A 20,090-nucleotide genomic window follows, 5' to 3' on the forward strand; every position below is an offset into this window, starting at 1 on the left:
ATAGTTATGTTAGGACATCATGATGGCTCGGTCTTGGAATCATGACTATAAATGTAAAATCATAATTGTTAATGATTCAAATATTCTCCTATTTATTATTTTATAATTATTTAAATCCAAGGAAGACTGTAGAAACATGCAATCAACAACGATGTATCTTCCTTGGCTGAAGTAGCTAGCATAGCATCGGCCATTGAAAATGAATAGCGAAGCTAGCATAGCATTGTTGAGAATCTGTCATTCTCTCCAGGTCCTTGCTTTAATACTGAGAATACAGCCTGATAGGTTTATGCTATGCGGGCTTTGACCAATGACAGGCTGTCATTATTATGACTGAGATCAAATGCAACAGGCCAGCAAGTGTTTTGTGTTTAAAAAAAAACGGGACAAACGCTTGTGAACCGATTCATTACTTTTAAATCAGGCAAAGACCGTTTCATGACATTTTAAAACCGATACGGGACTTCATGCATCGATGTAGTCGTATCTTACATGCTAAAAACGGATATCGATATGTATCGGTTATTTTTTACACCCCTAATGTATTCTATATTCTATTGTATATTTATTTGGTATATTTAGTATAGTTAGTATATTAAGCATATTTTTAGTTTTCTACTTTAGTATAGGTTAATTATATGTTTATTATATGTTTAGTATATGATCAGAGTATTCATATGTTGTGTTATGTTAGGTTGTTGTGCGCTGTCTTGTCACAAGAATTTCAGTGCCCAGTCTGACTCTGTGTTGATTTGTGCATCTGACAATAAAAAGACTTGAACTTGAACTTTGAATGAAATATAGTTGCTATGAGGCCCAACCTCTCTCTCTGAAGGGATGATATCACACTGCTTCTTTTCAGGGTTCTGGTGGCCAGAAGGGAGAGCCAGGCATGATTGGACCCCCAGGTCCTCCTGTAAGAAACACTTTTTTTTCTAATGTTGTAATGCAAATAGGTTGTGGGGATAAGCTTTAACTCACCAACCTGCATTTTCAATTTTACCATAAACTTTCCATATCACTGGAAACTGTGTGATGATTGCTTCTAATGTCTTCTAAGGGTCCTGCTGCAGATGTCATCCAGCCCCTACCCATACAATCTGCAGGAAAATCAAGAAGATCCTCTGATATTCAGGGGGATGAAGTGGCTGCAGGCATGGCGGACTACAGTCTAGAGGGGCAGGAGGGCTTGGAGAATGTATTTGAATCCCTAAAGAACCTCAAACAGAATGTCGAGAACATTAAATTTCCTTTGGGCACCCAGGACCACCCAGGAAGGACCTGTAAAGACTTGCATCTTAGCCAGCCAGACTTTCCTGATGGTATGATCTTGAAATAAAAAACATTATTTCAGAATTTTCAACATGCTGTGGTCTAGTAGAGCCAGCTGTATATTAGTGTGTGCGTATAGTGACAAAAATAGGTGAACTCTGCCTAAATGTCGGGTTCTTGTTAGAGAACATCCTATTTAGCATGATATGATAGCTCGTAATCCAGCGATAAACTTTAGACAATAGAACCACAAGGTGAATCAAAGGTCTTGGTTGTTTATTTCTCACGTGTGCCTGCAGGGAGCCAATTCCAACACCATAAAGACAAGGAAGAGACTGAATATCAAATGTACAGTAGTAGGACTTTTTATAAGGTCAGCTATGGGAGGTCATAGGTCAAGGGGGGTGTGTTACAGTTGAGAGGTGGGACAGGGGCTTGTTAGTGGGAGGGGAGGGGAAGTTACCCCACAGAAGGTTCCGGAGGGTCCACACACAAAGTCACAAAGGCACATGGTAAATAGGTGATGTGTATTAAATCACCCTGGCTGGAGAGCATGTCTGAAAAGGTGCCGTGGCCTATTTTGCATAGGCCACGTCTGAGGGCCTTACCATGGGTGATAAATGCACATGTTAAACACACACACACCGGAGAGCATACACGCTTGCAATGTACTTGTAAATATATGAATCAATGGTAATATCAATTTCCATCAGCATGAAGCAATAATGCTGGTACCATAACTATAACCATAATTATGAATTGCAGAATAGATTTCAATGACAATGTTTAAGCCTGGCTTATGGGCAGACTGTTAAGGAATCATATTTGAATGAATGAAGTTCATGTATTCAATACTGCCTGCCTGTGTATGTGTACCAAGTGTAATCACAAATCAGTTCCACAAGAAAAGTTAGAATAGTTCCTCGTCCAGTACCAATGGTACAAGGAGGGTTTAGGAGAGAGGAGAGAGTAATAAACCATTTAAGGAACTTAGTAACCAAAATTGGATGTTAGTTTTTTTAACTAACACAACACAAGCAAGTTCCATTTTACAGTTAGATGTTCCTTGTATGGATCTTAATATAAATCCTTTAGTTCTTTGGCCTTAAGTTCATCTATTTTATTATTTAATTAACCGATTATTTCAATAACATAATATAGAGTGCAACATTCAGTCTTGTTTTGTGAACTAAACCTTCCAATAACCCCTTGCTGTGATGACCTTTTTCTGTCTATAGGTGAATATTGGATTGATCCAAATATGGGATGCACAGGAGATTCCTTCAAAGTCTACTGTAACTTCACAGCAGGTGGTGAAACTTGCATCAATCCTGACAGGAAGTCCACAGGGGTAAGTGTCATTTTATTACAGTTCGCGTATAATACATAAATGAGTGATTTGCTGTTATCAGTTCAAGCATGTTTTTAAGAGCTAATAACATGCTTCAATGTCAATGTTTACATTAATTTCTATGTAAAACTATGTCAATAGTGGCACTTATTTACATTGCAGGAAAATTCCAGCACATAGTATGGGGTAGAATAAGTGTATGGCAGTGGAGTGGGGTGAGTAAGCATAGACTGAGGGTTTCTACAAGAAGATTGGGTAGAGAGACTACAGTAGCATCCCACAGCAAAGAAAGTCTAGACTAGGAGGGGAAGAAGGTGAGTGGGTGGGTGGTAGTTCGGCTGACAATATTCATAAATGCATACTTAGTGGATATGGTGATGAGGAACCATGTTTCCACATCCATCAACGAGAGAGAAGATATGGTTAGTAAACATCAATTTGATAAACAGATAAGGAGATACATTTAAGTAAGCAATTCAAAGTAGGTAATATGGCCACTTTATGAGTAGCAGTATTAGCATTAGCAATATGATAGAAGGAGAGGGAGAGAGAGAGAGTCTGCCTGGCAGGGTGTAAGCCAATTTTATTTATGTTCAGTTTTGATGAGTTATGTTTAGTTAAGGTTGGCTGACATGGTGCATGTGGATTTAAGTACGGATAGCAAGGGTGGCAGGATACACAATAGTGCCCAACTGGATGGTGACAGCCATAACACACGCCGTATGCTGTACCTGGGACCTGTAAAGGTACTCCATCACAGGACAACATGTGCTGTCTGTAGCCCACTCCTGCTAAACACAACAACATGGCCAGCAATAAGAAGTTAAGAATGTTGTGACAGGTGACGGGTTTTTAATGCATTATTCATGACTATGGGACGCACTAAAGAGGAATGTCTTAGTCTCAAAGATTTTTCCACAGGAGGGGGGCTCGATAGCTGAAAGCTCTGCCTCCTATTTGCCTGGGAATGAACCCGGGCCCCGAGCCCCCGAGCCGGATTCGAACCCGGGTCCCCAAGGGCGTTCAGACCTATTCATGGCTCAGGGATGCTGCCGCTTGCGCCACAGCTTCCCCTAGATGTACAATTTGATCAGGTTTCACGGATAGGTAAAGTTGGTCGTCATCAGCATAGCAATGGAAATCAATGGTATGTTTCCTTATGAGAGCACCTAAGGGTAGCATGTTCAAGGAGAAGAGCAGGGGTCCAGGGACAGAGCCTTGGGTAACACCATAACTTACTCTGGATGACTTGGATGGACATGAACGAATCAGAAAGGGAAAGACTTCAACCGGAATAGGGCACAACCTTTGAAGCCATCATGATGTTCAAGACTCTGAAGTAAAATATGATGATCTATAGTGTCAAAAGCAGAAGAACCAGTATTGAAGTGCACCCATGATCAGATGCGATTAGTAGGTTATTTAGAACTTTGACTAAAGCCGTTTCAGTGATGTGATGAGCTCTAAAGCCTTATTGGAAGTCGTCTTCGATACTGTTTTTATGTAGAAAGGAAGTTAGTTGCTTTGCTATTACTTTTTCGAGTAATTTTTACAAGAAACGGAGGTTAGATATGGGCCTATAGTTAGCCAGATTATCAGGATCAAGGTTAGGTTAGTTTTGGGGGATAGGGTCTCTGGGCACGTTGATGTTTTAGAGTGAGTTCAGGAAGGACAATGGGTGTGAAAGATTCTAGAAGCGCACCAGGTTGTCGCAGTGTTACAGAGGTCATCATAGTGCATCCTGGGAATGCTGTAGGGTCATGGAGGGGAAGGAGACTGACATTCTTCTCTTATTGTTGTAATTTTGTTATTGAATAAAGGTCATGAAATTGTTACTGCTTCAGGTTATAGGAACCGAATGTGCGATTGTTTTGTTCTTATGTTAGTTAGGGTAATAATAATAAAAACAACCCAAGGTTTCTCTTTAGCACCATTTCTAGATTAACATCACAGGGTTACTTAAGAAGTGACTCTTATTACTCTTACTCTGAAGGAACAGCACGACAGACTGGTGGGTCTTATATCTTCCACATTTCGTTGTATGCGAATACAATGACAATAAAAGCTTTTTTAAATGAGACAAATCCATAGTAATCCAGAATGCTGACAAGAGGGGGGATTGCTGGTTGAACATTCTGTGATACTAGTTTTGTATATTCTATATACTATTTCTAAAAGAGAAGATCTCTGCATTTGTTGATTATTATTCCTCCAGTCAGAATTCTATCTAAACCAACACATGCAAGGTTCCTGGCGCACTAGTGCAGTTGTTTAAAGCTGTGCTTTCTTACAACCATTTTCTTTTTGGACTGGTTAGAGGTGAAACAATTTGTTTCTCTTTTGTACATCTGTCATTTCATTAATTTGTGAATAAACTTGGCGAGTTGGTGAATGCAAGTGTGATATGGTGAAATTACTCTATCTTCATAGATGTGCAAATGGCATAATTTTAATTGACTTTTTAAGGAACACAGCACAATTAAGAATGAATCACAGCTGTGTTATATATATGCATAAGGGTATGTTAAATATGCATTATATATACATACTGTATGTGTGTGATGTTCATTAATGTCCCATGTGAATGTTTCTGTTTCTGAAACAGGCTAGAATTTCTTCATGGCCAAAAGAATCTCCAGGGTCATGGTTCAGCGAATTTAAGCGTGGAAAAATTGTAAGCATATGTGAAATGAACATGATGAACATGTAGTGTAAGAGGTGTGAAAATGCCTATCGTCTTTTCAATGGTATTTTTTTTATTTGAGCTGATGTGCAGTAAACACTGCGCCCAATGGGTGGGTGGCATAAAAACCTGCTGATTGAATTCATCATTAAATTATTGTGATATTAGAAACTAGATATGACTATTTACGTTTATATAAGTGACAGTCTTAAACATGCCCAGAAATCTTGAATATTTACAAGTATACTTATAAAGTACACTTAAGTATACTTTGATGCATACTGGAAATATAAAGCCTCTAATTTCTGTTCTTTCACATTCCCTAGCTGTCCTATGTGGATGTGATGGAGAACCCCATAAACGAGGTTCAGATGACATTCCTAAAACTTCTCAGTGCATCTGCCCGACAGAACTTCACTTACATGTGCCACCAGTCAGTCGCATGGTATAATGCTAAAACGGATAGCTATGACAAGGCTCTTCGCTTCCTTGGCTCCAATGATGAAGAGATGTCCTATGACAACAACCCCTTCATCAAGACCCTCTCTGATGGCTGCTCGGTAATCTTACATAAGACATACACCTTACAATATGACATCCATACTGACACCTTACAATAAGAAATTCATACGGACACCTTAAAATATGACATCATTACTGACACCTTACAATATGACATCCATACTGACACCTAACAATAAGACACCCATATGGACACCTAACAATATGAATCCATACTTCAGTATCACATGACCTTAACTAACCAAACCTCACCTGTGCTATTGGAAGATATTGATGCACAACATTTCTCTTTCAGCTGAGACAAGGCTTCTCCAAGACGGTAATAGAGATAAACACCCCACGAATTGACCAACTACCAGTTATCGACATCATGCTGAATGACTTTGGGGATGCTAACCAGCGATTTGGGTTTGAAGTGGGGCCTGTCTGTTTCTTTGGCTAAACAGTATCATGTAATTCTCACAATGCTGTACAGGAAGACAAACCACTGCCACCTTGACCACATGAAACCGGTGTAGAGAGTGTGCTGATGTATTATTTTTATTGTTTTTGTTATTTTTATATAATTTTTTTTATTGTAGTTTTTTTATGTGGGAAGTTCATTGCCCTTGTAGGGCAACTTAAAGAAAAGGGTGATGGAGGACCATCATTTCAAAGAGCAACGGACAATTGATACACATTGGAAACCCTCAAAATCCCTTCACTTTTGTTCTCAAGCCTTTCTCCCTAAAATTTGTGGTAGGTAAACTACGTGTAGAAGGTGCTATTGAAAGTGCTTTTGACAAATGTGTGTTTTTTTTTTTTTTTTTTTGCAATACTGTTTTGTGAAGGAGATTTTAGACTGCATGGTTTTAGTTTTTTTGACATATATTTGTCATATTGCTGTTTGTAATAGCCATGGAAAAAACATTTTCCATTGGCCCAAGCCAATTAATCTATTTTTACAAAAAGTATTTTGTAAATATTGGATCCTTTCGGCTAGAAATTAATTCATATATGTAGGATTGGCCATAATCTGATCTGATGACATACAACATGAAATATTTTGTGATGAAAAGTGCATAATTATTAAAATGTGATTGTGAACAATGCCATAATGACTTTTAAATGAATGGAATTGATAGAGTAGTAAGCATTGAACTATCAGATTTGATGTTACTAAGCACTGGAGTCTCACCTATAGCCAACCAGGGCTTTAAATGTTTTCACAAAAAGACTTTCAGGCAAGGACAGCCACAGTAAAAGCTTTTGTGTGCAGCTGAGTGATCCCAATTATTCAATAACCTGGGCTATTACATCCTATTGAGCTAGTATGCAACAAAGAACTAAAGGGAAGGTGGCTGCCCAGCCCTCAGACCCAGGAACAGTTTTATGTGAAAATCCAAATCGAATTTACTGGACCAAGTAATTGATAAATCCAGTTCAAAGTGTCAGGACTGTCGCTAGATGACCTCCGGGCGACCCAAGGTTTAAAACAAAACCAAAGATGGAAATAAAAAAGCACATGCATAACCTAATTCATTAAAATACATTATCATACATTCTTACCTAGCAGCGCTAACTGCAGAAACTGACAATCATCATCATCATCGCCTACTACCTCTTCTGGGGCTTTGGGGATTCCACTTGAGGGACTGTCTTGTGATGTTTGTGGCTGGTTTGCAGAGAGTATGGCCTATCCATCTTCAACGTTGTTGGAGTTTCTCTTCGTCCGCTGACTTTTGGCTGAACCTGACAATGCCCACGGGCAAACCAGCCAGCCAGCCAATTGGTAAGAACAGCAGCACAGAAACATCCCAAAAGAGCAGAGGCACAAAACAGATCCAAACAGTTGAGAAGTCGTCTAAACATGCAAACTCAACATAGCTGTGGGATGTTGTCACAGAGGTAAGCTATCACATGATTTCTGGCGCAAGTAGAGTTTTGGAAAGAAAAAGAGAGAAACAAAGCATTACATTAAACATACAAAACAATTTATCATCAGATAAGAACAAGTGTTTCTGCCTGGTCTGTGTGGAACTTTTTTAAAACAGCGTGCCAAATGAGCCACACGTGATTTGTCATCATTTTGTAGAAATTATTGGTTACTTTTATGTTCACTTAAGATGCTGCATAAAATAAAAACAAATCTGTTCACAATTAATGATGTATTCGTATTTGTTTAAAGGACCATTATTAGGTATTACATTTACTGTACTAAATCATAACATTTACATGTCATCAGAGAAAACATGCTAAACTGAAATACTGGCTTCTCCAACAACAATGCTACAGGCAGTATATTGTCCTTTTATAATTTCTGTTCTGGAACGGAACGTCCATGTTTTGGCCTGTATGATTCCACCCTTTGCCCATTTCTCCAGTACCATTTTGACACCCTGGGTTGCCAGATAAGAATGCCAATATAGCATGGACCAACAGAGATGATGTTTGGCTTAACGTGGAGAGTCCCTTTTTCTAAAACATGCTAGAGGACCTGAAACCAGAGTTTAAGGTAGGCTACCCTGACACTTACACTTCACAGGCTAACAAACATTTAAACATAAAAAAGTTGCCTAATTAAACCCTCAGGGTGCTGGTGTTAGATCTAGGTGACACTTTGTTTTGTAGGTTTCTCCTTTCCTTTGTATAGGATAGGATGTACAGGTGGTGGTATGACGGTGTAATCACAGGACCAGTGCAACCAAGCAGGAAGTGCAATCTGGATTTGTTTAATTTATGTGTCTATGGTAACAGTGACTAGGCTTTACAGTAGTTGTGCTGGTTAATTACATTCAATAGTCTTCAGTAAACTACTGTTCTATTGAAACTATTCTTCCTATGTTGAAAAATCCCTATGCTTTGGCTATATAAGAAAACAAGTAATCCAGATTTGTGATGAGAAGTCAAACTTAATGAGTTGGATGAGCTAGGTAGCTAGTGATGCAGGCAAACAGCAGGAAATGTAAGCATGACTGAAGTGTGTAGAGCAGACGCAGGGAAAGGGAAAGAAGGGAACAAATAGAATTCTGCACTGGCTTGTTCCAACTGTTGCCTAGGTTATTACTGATGAGGAGAGCATCATGTTGGGCACCTATGTAAAGGAGCCCAACAAGTATGTAAAGGAGCCCAACGGAATTCATCACTCTAGAACTTCCCTTTATAACTCCATTAGGTGCCATTTTTGTAAAGTTTATGTGTGTACAAGGGTTCACAACAAAGAATTTTTAAAATAGCTTTTATTAAGTATTTTATGGCTACATCTTGACAGAGATATTGTTGCATGCATAGTAATACTTGCTTACTTGTAACTACGTCATAATAAAACTTTGTTTAGAAAGCGAACACAAATAACAAGTGATGAAAGGCTCCTCAATGGACCATGTCTTTAGGGGATATCTGGGTCAGAGAGAGGTGGCTTAATCTTCCTTTTAGCCAAGATATCTGGGACATCTGAAGAAGGTCTGAAAAAAAAAAAAAATCTATGGCAACTGTTGGCTTTTCACCTTGACCCACCCCCCATGTTTTCTTTGATATTGTCAGTTCAATGTGTCAACAAATATGCCTTTCTTGTGACATGAATATCTGAAGTGGGGAATAAGAGAGGGTGAGGGTTCATTAATTATCACATGAATCATCAGAAACTAACACTGGAGTTGTCTTATTGGAGTTCAAAGTCTTTCATTCATGACCTTGCGCATGAACAACACAATCATTTAAGCATTAATTAAGATAAACATATCATCATGAGCATGTGGTATAGAGCCATTACAGTACAGAGTACATAATTAAAACATAATGTGGCTATTTTGAACCATTTTATTTTTTAACGGTAAAGGTAAGGTATTTAGCAGACGCTTTTATCCAAAGCAAATTACCTGGACATCCTGAAGTAGGCGGACATGAAATCCGGGTTAACCTCTAGGAGGGCACATGAATTCACACATGTAAAACGTCTTGAATTATATAAGGAATGTTTATGTAGGACATGCGTGTCGAAAATGTATCTAGAGTAATATGTTAGCTTCAGTGCTAATTTTGTCTCTGGAGGAAGAAATCCCAGTCATTAGAGTGATGCTTTATTCTATGGCTATTTGATTGAATTAGCATGAACTATCAAATAAAAGCCTGTATATTTTATGTGTGTTGTGTGGTTGACAATATGTTGTAGTAGGCCTACTGGGACACCTTGTGGTTAAAATGGATTTGCTCTAAAAGATTTTCATTTAAGTTGTCCCTATAGAGTTACTATAAGTAGCACAAGTTTTTTTTTTTTTAAGTTTTTTAATGTTTAGCTCAAAGTTCAAAGTTCTCAAATATGCTTAAAATAAAGACATAAAAAAAAAGATAAGATATTTTTTTAAACATAGGGGGATGTGTGTTTGTGGTGGTGGTGGTGGTGGTGGGGGGGGGGGGTAGTTGGGGAAGGTTAGTTAAAGAAGGAGAGTTACCTTAGCACCGTTAAATAAGGAGAGTTCGGTACACGGAACTGACATACTGTAAATCTCAAACACTGTTGTCTCATCCTAATGGGCTCAATGTTGTTGTTTCTTTGTTTTTTCCTTGTAGTGGCACATTGTCATTGTATTGGAGTTGCTAAGTTCATTTTATATTTTGTTTGCTTTTTTAAACAGCTAGTGCAGGATTTAGGACTGTGTTATAGTTTACTGAGCAAATGGTATACGGTAGCTTTTCAGTATCACAATTTGTATTGGTGTGGAGATCCACATTTGACTTGGCAATATGAACAGTTTCTGTGGTTGTTTGTCTTGTGGTTTATGTTGTATCTTGCAGCAATGCTTTTCAATGAGAATGCTGACCATCCACAAATAACAACATGTAAAGGGAAACTTGGCTTCTCTTTCCAAAAGCCAAAAAGGGAGAACACACCATCAAACCAGTAAAGACAGAGCCAAAATGTTGTAAGTTTTACAAAAAATATATTTATTTTAAGCAATACTTCAAAATGTGCAAAGAAACAAAGCAAAGTTGCAAGGGATCTTTTCAAGGGATATGTTTGAACCCGACATATTGCCCTGCAGCATCAGGTAACTCTTATGCGCAGCACCAGAACTTGACGGGATGGCAAAACGAACACTTCTTCCAAAGCATCAGCTTAGAATTGTTTGTTTTAGTATTTATTTGGTATAGAGTTTATTATTGGGTATATTTGTTTGATACTGAAGCAGAATAGAGGTGTTTCATCAGTCACTATGTTCATCGTTATTATGAGTGTCTTAATTTCTGACCTAGATCAGACAACGTTTGTGAATTTGTATCCACTTTTTTACCTGCAACATTGGCTATATTCTTTCTCTCTCGAGGGGCACGTGTGCAGGTTCCACAAGAACACCTGGTGAAGAAAAAAAGATATTGATAGCCATTGATGTAAAATTATTTATAAATAGTAGGCTAATAATCAGATATACAGCATATTCAGCAGGGGAGTAGTAAACAACATTACCAAGTCTGATATTGACAGCTCTCTCAATTCATAATAAACAACACATATAGGAGCTGCTCCTGCCGTCCGGAGTTTCTAATAAAAACTGCATGTCAAAGCTAGCATTGTAGAATCATTGTTGACAGAGCTGCACAATACTTACAATGTTCTTGTTACAATTGTAAAAACAAAGTTATGACTATGCAAAAAGTTGTTGCTGTGGCTAGGCTGAAATTAAGGTATTACAGCTGACTTATGTGTAGCAGAATTTTACTGAAAACACATTATGATAAAACTTACCACTCAGAAGCGTTCATTTCCAATCTCAGAGCAACTGGCTGGTCCTCAACATCTGTTTCCTCCTCCAAATAAACACTCCATGGTTCAACTCTCGTGGCTTTAAGTGATTTACAATGTTATTATGTTAATGTCTGTGTATGCTATCACAGTGACTTGCTGTAACTTAGCCAATCAGAGCAGAGCTCATCATCATTATAAATAAGCCCACCAAAAAAAAGGGGGCGAAATATAATGGCCAAATCACAGGATTGTAAATAGATGTCTAAAACCACATCTGGATACACCTTCACCAGAGAAGAAATTTAAAATACTGAATAAATGCATTCTATGGAACCTTGAATAAATCATGATGATCTACTCCCCTCAGTTAGGGCTTTAACTCATGTGTTGTTAATGCATGAGGTCATGAATGAAAGACTTTGAAGTCATGTTAATTCCTGATGATTCATTAGATATTAAGGTATGACTTATGGATGATTTCATGAAAATTCATGTACCCTTACCCTAAAGTGTTACCAAGGAGGTTAGTTTACATTTTCATTTCAAAATTAAGTTGATCTGTTTTGATGAAATATTGAGTGGCAATGAATATATATAATATAATTTTACTATTTATTCAAATCATTTTACAGAGATCTTTTGGTTCATCTTACCCTTCTTCTGGTAATGCATCAGCAGCTGTCCCAGCATCTGTTCCTATCCTGCTCTTGGAGCGCTCCAGATTCATCTGGCTTTGTGTACCTTTGGGGGAAAGAAACACAAGATAAAAAAAAACAGATAAAGGTGTTATTGTACTTAAGAACAGTTTTCCTGATGGTGGTTGGTGAAGCATACTTCAGGCATAATTCAGATTATTATATTTTAAACATTTTTAGACATTTTAAGGACCCATGGAAAACTGTGAATAGTATGCAGATCTTAAGTAGTGAGATACTTAAGACTGTAATGAAACCAGGATCAGACTACTGCCCATATTGTAAGGATCAATTCAAGGCTAAACATGCATATGTTACATTCATATACATTTACAGATTTAGTGTCAGAGGTGTGACCTTATGGTGACTTGTGCCCATGAGAAAGAGAGAAAGGGGCATGAGAGAGAGAGAGAGAGAGAGAGAGAGAGAGAGAGAGAGAGAGAGAGAGAGAGAGAGAAAGGGGTATGAGACAGAGGGAGAGAGAGAGGGAGAAAGTGACATGACAGAGAGAGGGAGAGAGAGAAAGGGGCATGAGAGAGGGAGAGAAAGAATGAGAGATAGAAAGGGGCATGAGAGAGTGAGAGAAAGAATGAGAGAGAGAAAGGGGCATGCGAGAGTGAGAGAAAGAATGAGAGAGAGAGAGGAAGAGAAAGAATGAGAGAGAAAGGGGCATGAGAGAGTGAGAGAGAGAGAAAGAGAAAGGGGCATGAGAGAGTGAGAGAGGGAGAGAGAGGGAGAGAAAGGGGAATGAGAGAGGGAGAGAGGAAGATAGGTCTTCATTGGTAATACATGTAACCTTTCAGGAGTCAGGTTGAGTATATAAACCCTAGAGAGAGAGTCCTGAATGGTGTGATTGAAATACTTTTCTTGAAAAAGTTATTTTAAATCTTTAAAAAGGTATATATTTCAAATTATATGACATTAGACTAATTTTCTGTTTGCACACATGTGCTCACACTTTTTGAGCAGCTATTTGAAAGAAACAACAATAAGAGAAAGTCTCATGGAAGTGTGACACTTTATAGTCAATAAAATACAACTTCAACTTCAACTTGCAATTATTTACATTACGGGTAAAAAGACTAGCACAGAGTACGTATGCATCATGAGCGGGATATAACTGATTAATTAATTAATGCATGACAGTGTGGTGGGGATGGGTAGAAGTAGGCAGAGGGTTTCTGCAGGTACATCAGGTGCAGAGACTACAGCAGCATCCCATAGCAGAGACAGTCTAGACTTGGAGGGAAAGAAGAGAGACAGTGAGTGGGTAGAGCTCGGCCGCCTTATATGTAATGGTTATGGTGATGAGGAAGCCATCAGCATTAGCGAGCAAAGGTTGTGCTATAAAAGAGAGAAACATTTGGTTAGTAAACATCAATTTGACGAACACATAGAGAGACACATTTAAGTTCACAATTAACAGTCTGTAGTATGGCAATTTTATCAGTGTTTTAATGCATTAGCATAATGTGATATAGAAGGAGATGAAGAGGGACTGGAGAGGCTGCCCAGCATATGGGAATGTTGTGTACTTTTGTTGAGAAATGTTTAGTTATGGTTGGCTACATGGTGCATGAGAATTGAAGTTATACAAGGACAGCAACGGTGGCAGGTTACAACAACAGTGCACAACTGGCCTGCGATAGCCGCAACACACCGCATGCTGTACTCCGGCGCTTTCCATTTGTCTTGCCATGTACAAGCAAAACACCTTTGTCAAGTGTGTCAAGTTGTCAAGTTATGAGAATTACATGTCAGATAAAGAAATTGTCAGAACTTGAGAGATAGTAAATGTAAATGTAACCTGCTGTCCCTGCAGAACTGATGACAGAGGTTTTATAAAGTCTTTGCTTCTAACATAGGGTTCCTACATAGGTTATGCATGTGCTTTATAGGCTATGCATGTGCTTGTGGTGCTTGTGTATTGTGGGTTTTGTTTTGCAGTCCTTTGTTTTCTGTGCACATACTTACCAAGCATGACATCATGGAGGGCTTTGACGTTGAAGCCTATTTTCTGGTCGGTTGAAATTAGTGGCCAGGCTGTTGGTCTGGCACTGCATCCTCGTCACCAACATTTCTGAACTGGCCCATCCACCAGGGCAAAGCAAGAAACCTGACAAATCAGGTACATTATCTAGGCAGGTATAATCACATTTTCACTGCAACTTTTAACAAACAAGATAGCTAAGAATGAGCTATTTTACACATCTGAAATAATATGCGGCTACCTGAACTAGCCAAGGTTACCCAATTAGCCTAAGCTTTCTATCCTCATTTGAACATGACCAGAAATATGACCCAGTATAACTTCACTGGTCCTCTAATTCCCTTAACATATATTTGTCTTTAACTAAGTTAGTAGCTCATACAATAACATAACATTGTCCCGGTTATATTTATATTTCTCCTGTCTAATAGCCAGCTGACCTCAGAATTAGTTTAAGTAAGGAGACTTAAAGATAAGGTCTGACGATCAGGTCAGGGTTAAAGTTGGCTGTTATCAACGTTCAACAGTTTGATCTTGGCTGCTAGATCTGCCTAGCTAAAATCCTCAAGAGTATGTTATAAGTAAAAACATATAAAGAAGTGGTGACATTGATACAAATGTACTAGTGTTAACTTTAACTACAAAGAAAACAAGCTATTGTGTAATGCTCCAGCATACCTAACACTTATTTTGCTAAAATTACGTCAAGAGTAGGCTTGTCGTCAGCTAACAGTCACAGTTATTTAACTTTTGCATTAGCTGTATTGTTAAAAATCAATAGTAACTTAGTTTGTTGTTTAAATTAACTGGTGTTTGTTCATTATGCTATTGTCACACAGTTGCTTGCTAGCACACTATGAAACTTTCAAGTTAAGATTCAATCGTCAAAGAGTGTCACACAGCATGGATTGCTACTTACAGGTTTCAGTTGGGGTTGTGATGCCAATAAAGCTGAAACTGCCTCTCTTTTCATTATCAAATGCTCAGCCTGCTCAATATTGTCCCAGGTTTGAGAAACTGTCCAGAGTGAAATGTGCAGAGCACACTTACAACTTTAAATGAATGTTGTTCGAGATTCTGTTAAAGATAAACATGCCCGTTGACAGTTCAGCCCTTTGGAAGGGTATCAAAAGTGGCGGCAACAGTGGCCTAGAGGGGGTTTTGGCCACCCTGTGCGGTAGCCAAATTCGCCGCCCCCCTTCAAGGAGGATTTCCTACTGGTGCATATTTTTGTTATTGACGTTCACACACACTGGTCGCTGGACATTGTTTACAATCTGTTGAAGTTGCATAGTGGAGGCTAGGGAAACCGCACCACTACAAAACAACACCATATTCTAAATTCGGCCATTTAGGAAAACAACTATTATCAAAAATGTACCCCCAAAAAAATCCCAAGAAAGTAATACAATTATAGTATTTGCCGCCCCCATTCAATTGGCTGCCCTGTGCGGTCCACACACCCCGCACACCCCACGCGACATCCCCATCACAAGCTGGAACAGTACATTTTTGCACATTGTCTACCATTTTCGTTGTTGTTGCTCAGTTGTCTTGTTCTCATTATCATCTGTAGAACTGCTGAAGCTGTGCAGATCCATATTGCTTGGGCTAAAAAATCAGGCGGGAGTATGTTAAGATTGGGGGCGTACATTTTATTGAGCAACCACAGTTACGACACCGTAGGGGGTTTATGGAACTGGCTTGTTTTACCACCCTGCTTTTGCTCTTTGGATTTTCTTGTGAAGGACGACACAACAGTGTTTGAGATTAGCGATATGTCAGTTCCAGGCACCAAACTCTCCTTATTTAATGATGCTGGGGTAAATTCAGTTTTCCATTCTATGGCACCTTTAAACGGTTAGTGTAAACCCTTATGTAAATGGTTCGAGAAAATCTTTCATAAACAGACAGATTTGTAAAGCTCCCATTGGGTGAAATATAGACTGGTATTAATGGCTAATTAAAAAATGATTTAAATGGTTCTGGTCTACAGATGGCAAAGCAAGAATGTCAAAATAGGACATTTCAATGTATTTATTCTTTCATTTAAAAGGGAAAAAAGAGGGAGTAAAAACAAGAAAAAAACGACAGGTGGCAGTGCAACCATGTTTACACTACACTGTATCAGGACAGAGATGTCAGAGTTAGAGCGGTGTTGATATCTCAAGCGCTAAGAGCAATAGCCTCCCAAAAGAACGGGTGGAATAAGAATAAATACAAATAATAGTGTTCTTGTTTCGCCATGTTGTGTGCCTGAGCAATCACACTAGAAATCAAATTTAAGAAGAACAATAGTGTGACCAGTGATGAAAACAAGCACAAGCAGGCACATAGATGTCAGTCATTGCTTTTGAACGGTATTGATAACATTCTTCAGTGTTCTTTGTGGACTTCGGACCAATTTTCTTCTGTGAATATATTATTATATGAACTAGACTGAAGGACTACCCACCTTCTCGCCTGATGGTTTCCATTGCTTGTTCAAGGCCTGGATTTGAAGGCATTGGGTGGACTCGGAAGTTGCCTGGTGGTGTGAGATTACATTGTAAAATAACATTAATGCCTATTACTTATAAAACAATAATTTGATGTATGAACAACTTCATGTAAGCCTATGTACAAGGTGGTGTGTATTTCGTAGGTCTTGCAAAGCACTGTTTCCCCTAGGATTTATCTCAGCAGCAGAGGTGTTGTGCATGCCGAAATGAGCCTGCGACGCTGACATCTTTGTACTTTTCTTTAATAGAACAGTTTTTACTTTATTATTATTATTAGTAGTAGTAGTAGTAGTATCAAACGGCTACTGACATTAAAATTGTTTATCCAACAATCTATATTCATATGTTTTTTATATTGTATTTAATATAATTTATTGACCTTTCTTTCATATTCTTTACCTAATATAAATACTAAATAGACTGATATGTACAAGTGTCCTTTAATTTTTTTAAAACCTTGCTTGTTCGTTTCTTCATTGAATAATGAATTTAAAAATCATGTGAAATTTCAGCAGCAATATTTATTCAGGAGCAGGGTTGCACTGTTGCATTTAAGGGAAACATTGCAAAGTTTATAGGTAGATTTGTATTCATGAGAAATATCTTACCCACAGTGGGGAGGATGTGGTGAAAGTTAAACCAAGCTCTTATGAAGGGGTAAACAGCAATAAGGAGACCTGAAAAGGAAAAAGCTATTTTAGAACTGTATTCAGCATTCGGACACCAGGGGAATCACCAACGAGAGTGCATCATTCAGCAGCAGCCAACTTCATGTCTGGCATACAAACATTTCTAATGGTTTTAGTTAGTTGGCAACACTTATATGCAGTATAACTATTTGTATTTTTCCGATAGCAAAGATGGTGATGGTGGAGACACAGTTGGAGAAAGGTCAATCAGGAAACAGGCTTTATTCTTGCAATGATGCATCAAGGGAAAGAGGAGAGTTACACTTGGCAGATTCACCCGTGTCTCTGATTAGACATTAAAACAGTCCAAGTTTAAGTATCCTATACAATCATCAATGTCAACCAACAGCCCTGACCCTACATGGATATGTATCAGCCTTCTTCCTTTGAGATGGGAAATGCCACAATGCTGGTCTTCTCTTCTTCTTTCTCTTCTACTCTTTCTGTTTGTCTCTCTTTTACCATTTCTCTCACCCATTTATTTCCAATTTGGTTATTCATCCCATGCATTCAGGTTAGTTTGGTCAATTTAGGGAATTTGGTGTAATTGGAATCAAAGCTGTGTATTCACTTGCTATTATTTACAATTTAACTAATTCATTTGGGTTGTATATAACATTAAGTTTGACTGGCACTGTAACATTTAAGCTTACCGTTTATTGTATTAATAAACAGTTTATTCATTAACCGTTCATATAATTCCTCGTGTACCATGCCATTACATTTATTAAGATCTCACAGTTGGCGTATACTGTTTGGTAAAACTATAGGTAATTTAATATGTAATGGAATCAGATAAATTGTATATTCCGCAATACTTATCACTCTTACGCTTTCTACTGTCCCATACGGTTCAGACATGTTTAACATTTCGGACTTGGTGTTTTCCATCATTGGTAACATTTTGGCTGTCCTTACAGACAGCTTCAACAGGTGAAAGACTATGGAGAGAGAAATGGCTCATAATGATTTGTAAATGCATGTACCACAATGATCCACAAATATTCAATAATTTTATCCACAAACACAGAAGTCCTCTCTTTTGTACTTGTATCTCACAGAAATTAATGTCAACTACATGAACTTGCACTAAAGCAGAGATGTTCGAACACACATGTCCAGTTTGTAAGGGTATGACACTATACTTTCTATACTGTTTATAGTGCAGTCGTCTGCCTGTATTTCCAGTTTCGCTGATGCCTGTGCTTTAACCCTGCATAAGTGACATGTTTGATACTGTTTCACTGGCATTGCTCAGAGTCCTCCAAGAACACGTACCTGTTCTTATCATACAGTGTCCTTTGGGGATCTCTGCCTCTGCCCACCGTGGAGCTTAGATTACAGCATTGGATCATATGTTAGTCTGAGATCTGTGTCAGATGGAATCTCATGGAAAATAGCCATGACTACTAGAGCAATTGTTATAGCCCTGCTAAAGATCAACCAAATGTATCATCACACAAGAACAACGTTAGAAAAAAACAGGCTGTCAGCTTTCCAGCAGAACGATTTTTGTCCTCACAAACAGAAGATACAAATTTTAATTACACAATAATCTGAGTATAGCACTCAAACCAGGTTACCTGTAGGTTTATGGACATATGATGCAGACATCCTCATAGGCTCTAAATTGTGAAACCTGCTGAACTTACCCAGGCCCCCTGCCCCCAGGAAGATGCCCCCTACAGCATCAGCATCACAGTCTTTGGAGACGCCAATGATGATGCAACCTGCCACAATGCTGAGCAGCGCAGAGCCCACTCGCAGGCCATGGTACTCCCCAATGCTGACTGCGTTCATCCAGCAGGTGGAACCCCCACCTGCCAGGGTTCCACAAACACACACGCACCTGTCCACACTAAAGAAAGCACAGATGGAATGGTCTGAGATGAATGTGACTCCAGCTCCTCTGAAGTCCAGAAACACATACACCACTTTCACTGACACAGGTACACCAACTACAGGCTTACAGCCTTCTCAAGACTGATCATGCATCTTTAAACACAAGGGTTCTTGTTTCCCACTTAATTCATAGTGTCGTCAAGTGCTCAAATTCAAGCTTGATTACAGTCACCTAATCAGACATGCATGCATAAATAGAAGCTGTACAACACTCACAAAACTAAGACGAATTTGACATTCTAGAAAGGCAAGGATCTAGAATATTTCCTGAATATTTCCTTAACACAACAAAACTTTGGTATCCCAATACCCGGGCAAGGTCCTCTGATTCAAGGAGGTCCAGGGAGTCATGCTCAAACGCCTGTGTCAGGTTTAGTTTTCTAATATAGTTTTTCCTTTCAATATTGCTAAATGAATATTCCTTCTGACTACCATTTGTACATGTATTCATATTTTTCACGTAAACATTTGCACGTTTGTGGACCTGGCTAACTCATAAATCAACCAGTCAGATGACACTGTTCTTTAGTGTTACAATCAGGTGTCAACCTGTGTTTTACTCACTAAAATAATAATGATAATAATAATAAGCTAAAAATGTGCAATGCCGTGTAACCCCATTGATCCCAACAATGAGATGACCAGAAATGAGTTCCAGTTGTTAGAAAATGTCCTTTCAGTTATGTTACTGACATGGAGTTACACATTACCCAAACATGCTGATAAACAACTAGCTTGCTCAAAGATAACCAAATTAGCCAAA

General features: G+C 38.6%; 2 protein-coding genes across 2 annotated transcripts in view; one reads left to right on the forward strand and one right to left on the reverse strand.

The window, feature by feature from the left end:
• Positions 1 to 7,971, forward strand: part of LOC308379013 (collagen alpha-1(XI) chain-like) — an 83,078-nt gene extending 75,107 nt beyond the window's left edge. The window contains exons 62-67 of the mRNA XM_080856054.1: positions 863 to 916; positions 1,061 to 1,322; positions 2,511 to 2,623; positions 5,229 to 5,297; positions 5,633 to 5,866; positions 6,124 to 7,971. Coding sequence (XP_080712180.1) covers positions 863 to 916; positions 1,061 to 1,322; positions 2,511 to 2,623; positions 5,229 to 5,297; positions 5,633 to 5,866; positions 6,124 to 6,270 — 879 coding nt within the window. The 3' untranslated portion in view covers positions 6,271 to 7,971. The remainder of the gene's footprint in view (positions 1 to 862; positions 917 to 1,060; positions 1,323 to 2,510; positions 2,624 to 5,228; positions 5,298 to 5,632; positions 5,867 to 6,123) is intronic.
• A 1,224-nt stretch (positions 7,972 to 9,195) lies between these two features.
• kncn (kinocilin) lies at positions 9,196 to 19,225 on the reverse strand (the record flags this gene model as incomplete). Its single annotated transcript, XM_080857279.1, has 5 exons — positions 9,196 to 9,271; positions 12,204 to 12,291; positions 16,691 to 16,762; positions 17,345 to 17,413; positions 19,078 to 19,225. The coding sequence occupies 5 exons, from the start codon at positions 19,223 to 19,225 to the stop codon at positions 9,196 to 9,198; spliced, it is 453 nt and encodes a 150-aa protein (XP_080713405.1).
• Positions 19,226 to 20,090: the final 865 nt, after the last annotated feature.

The sequence above is a fragment of the Sprattus sprattus genome, assembly GCF_963457725.1.
Source record: "Sprattus sprattus genome assembly, chromosome: 18".
Lineage (NCBI taxonomy): Eukaryota > Metazoa > Chordata > Actinopteri > Clupeiformes > Clupeidae > Sprattus > Sprattus sprattus.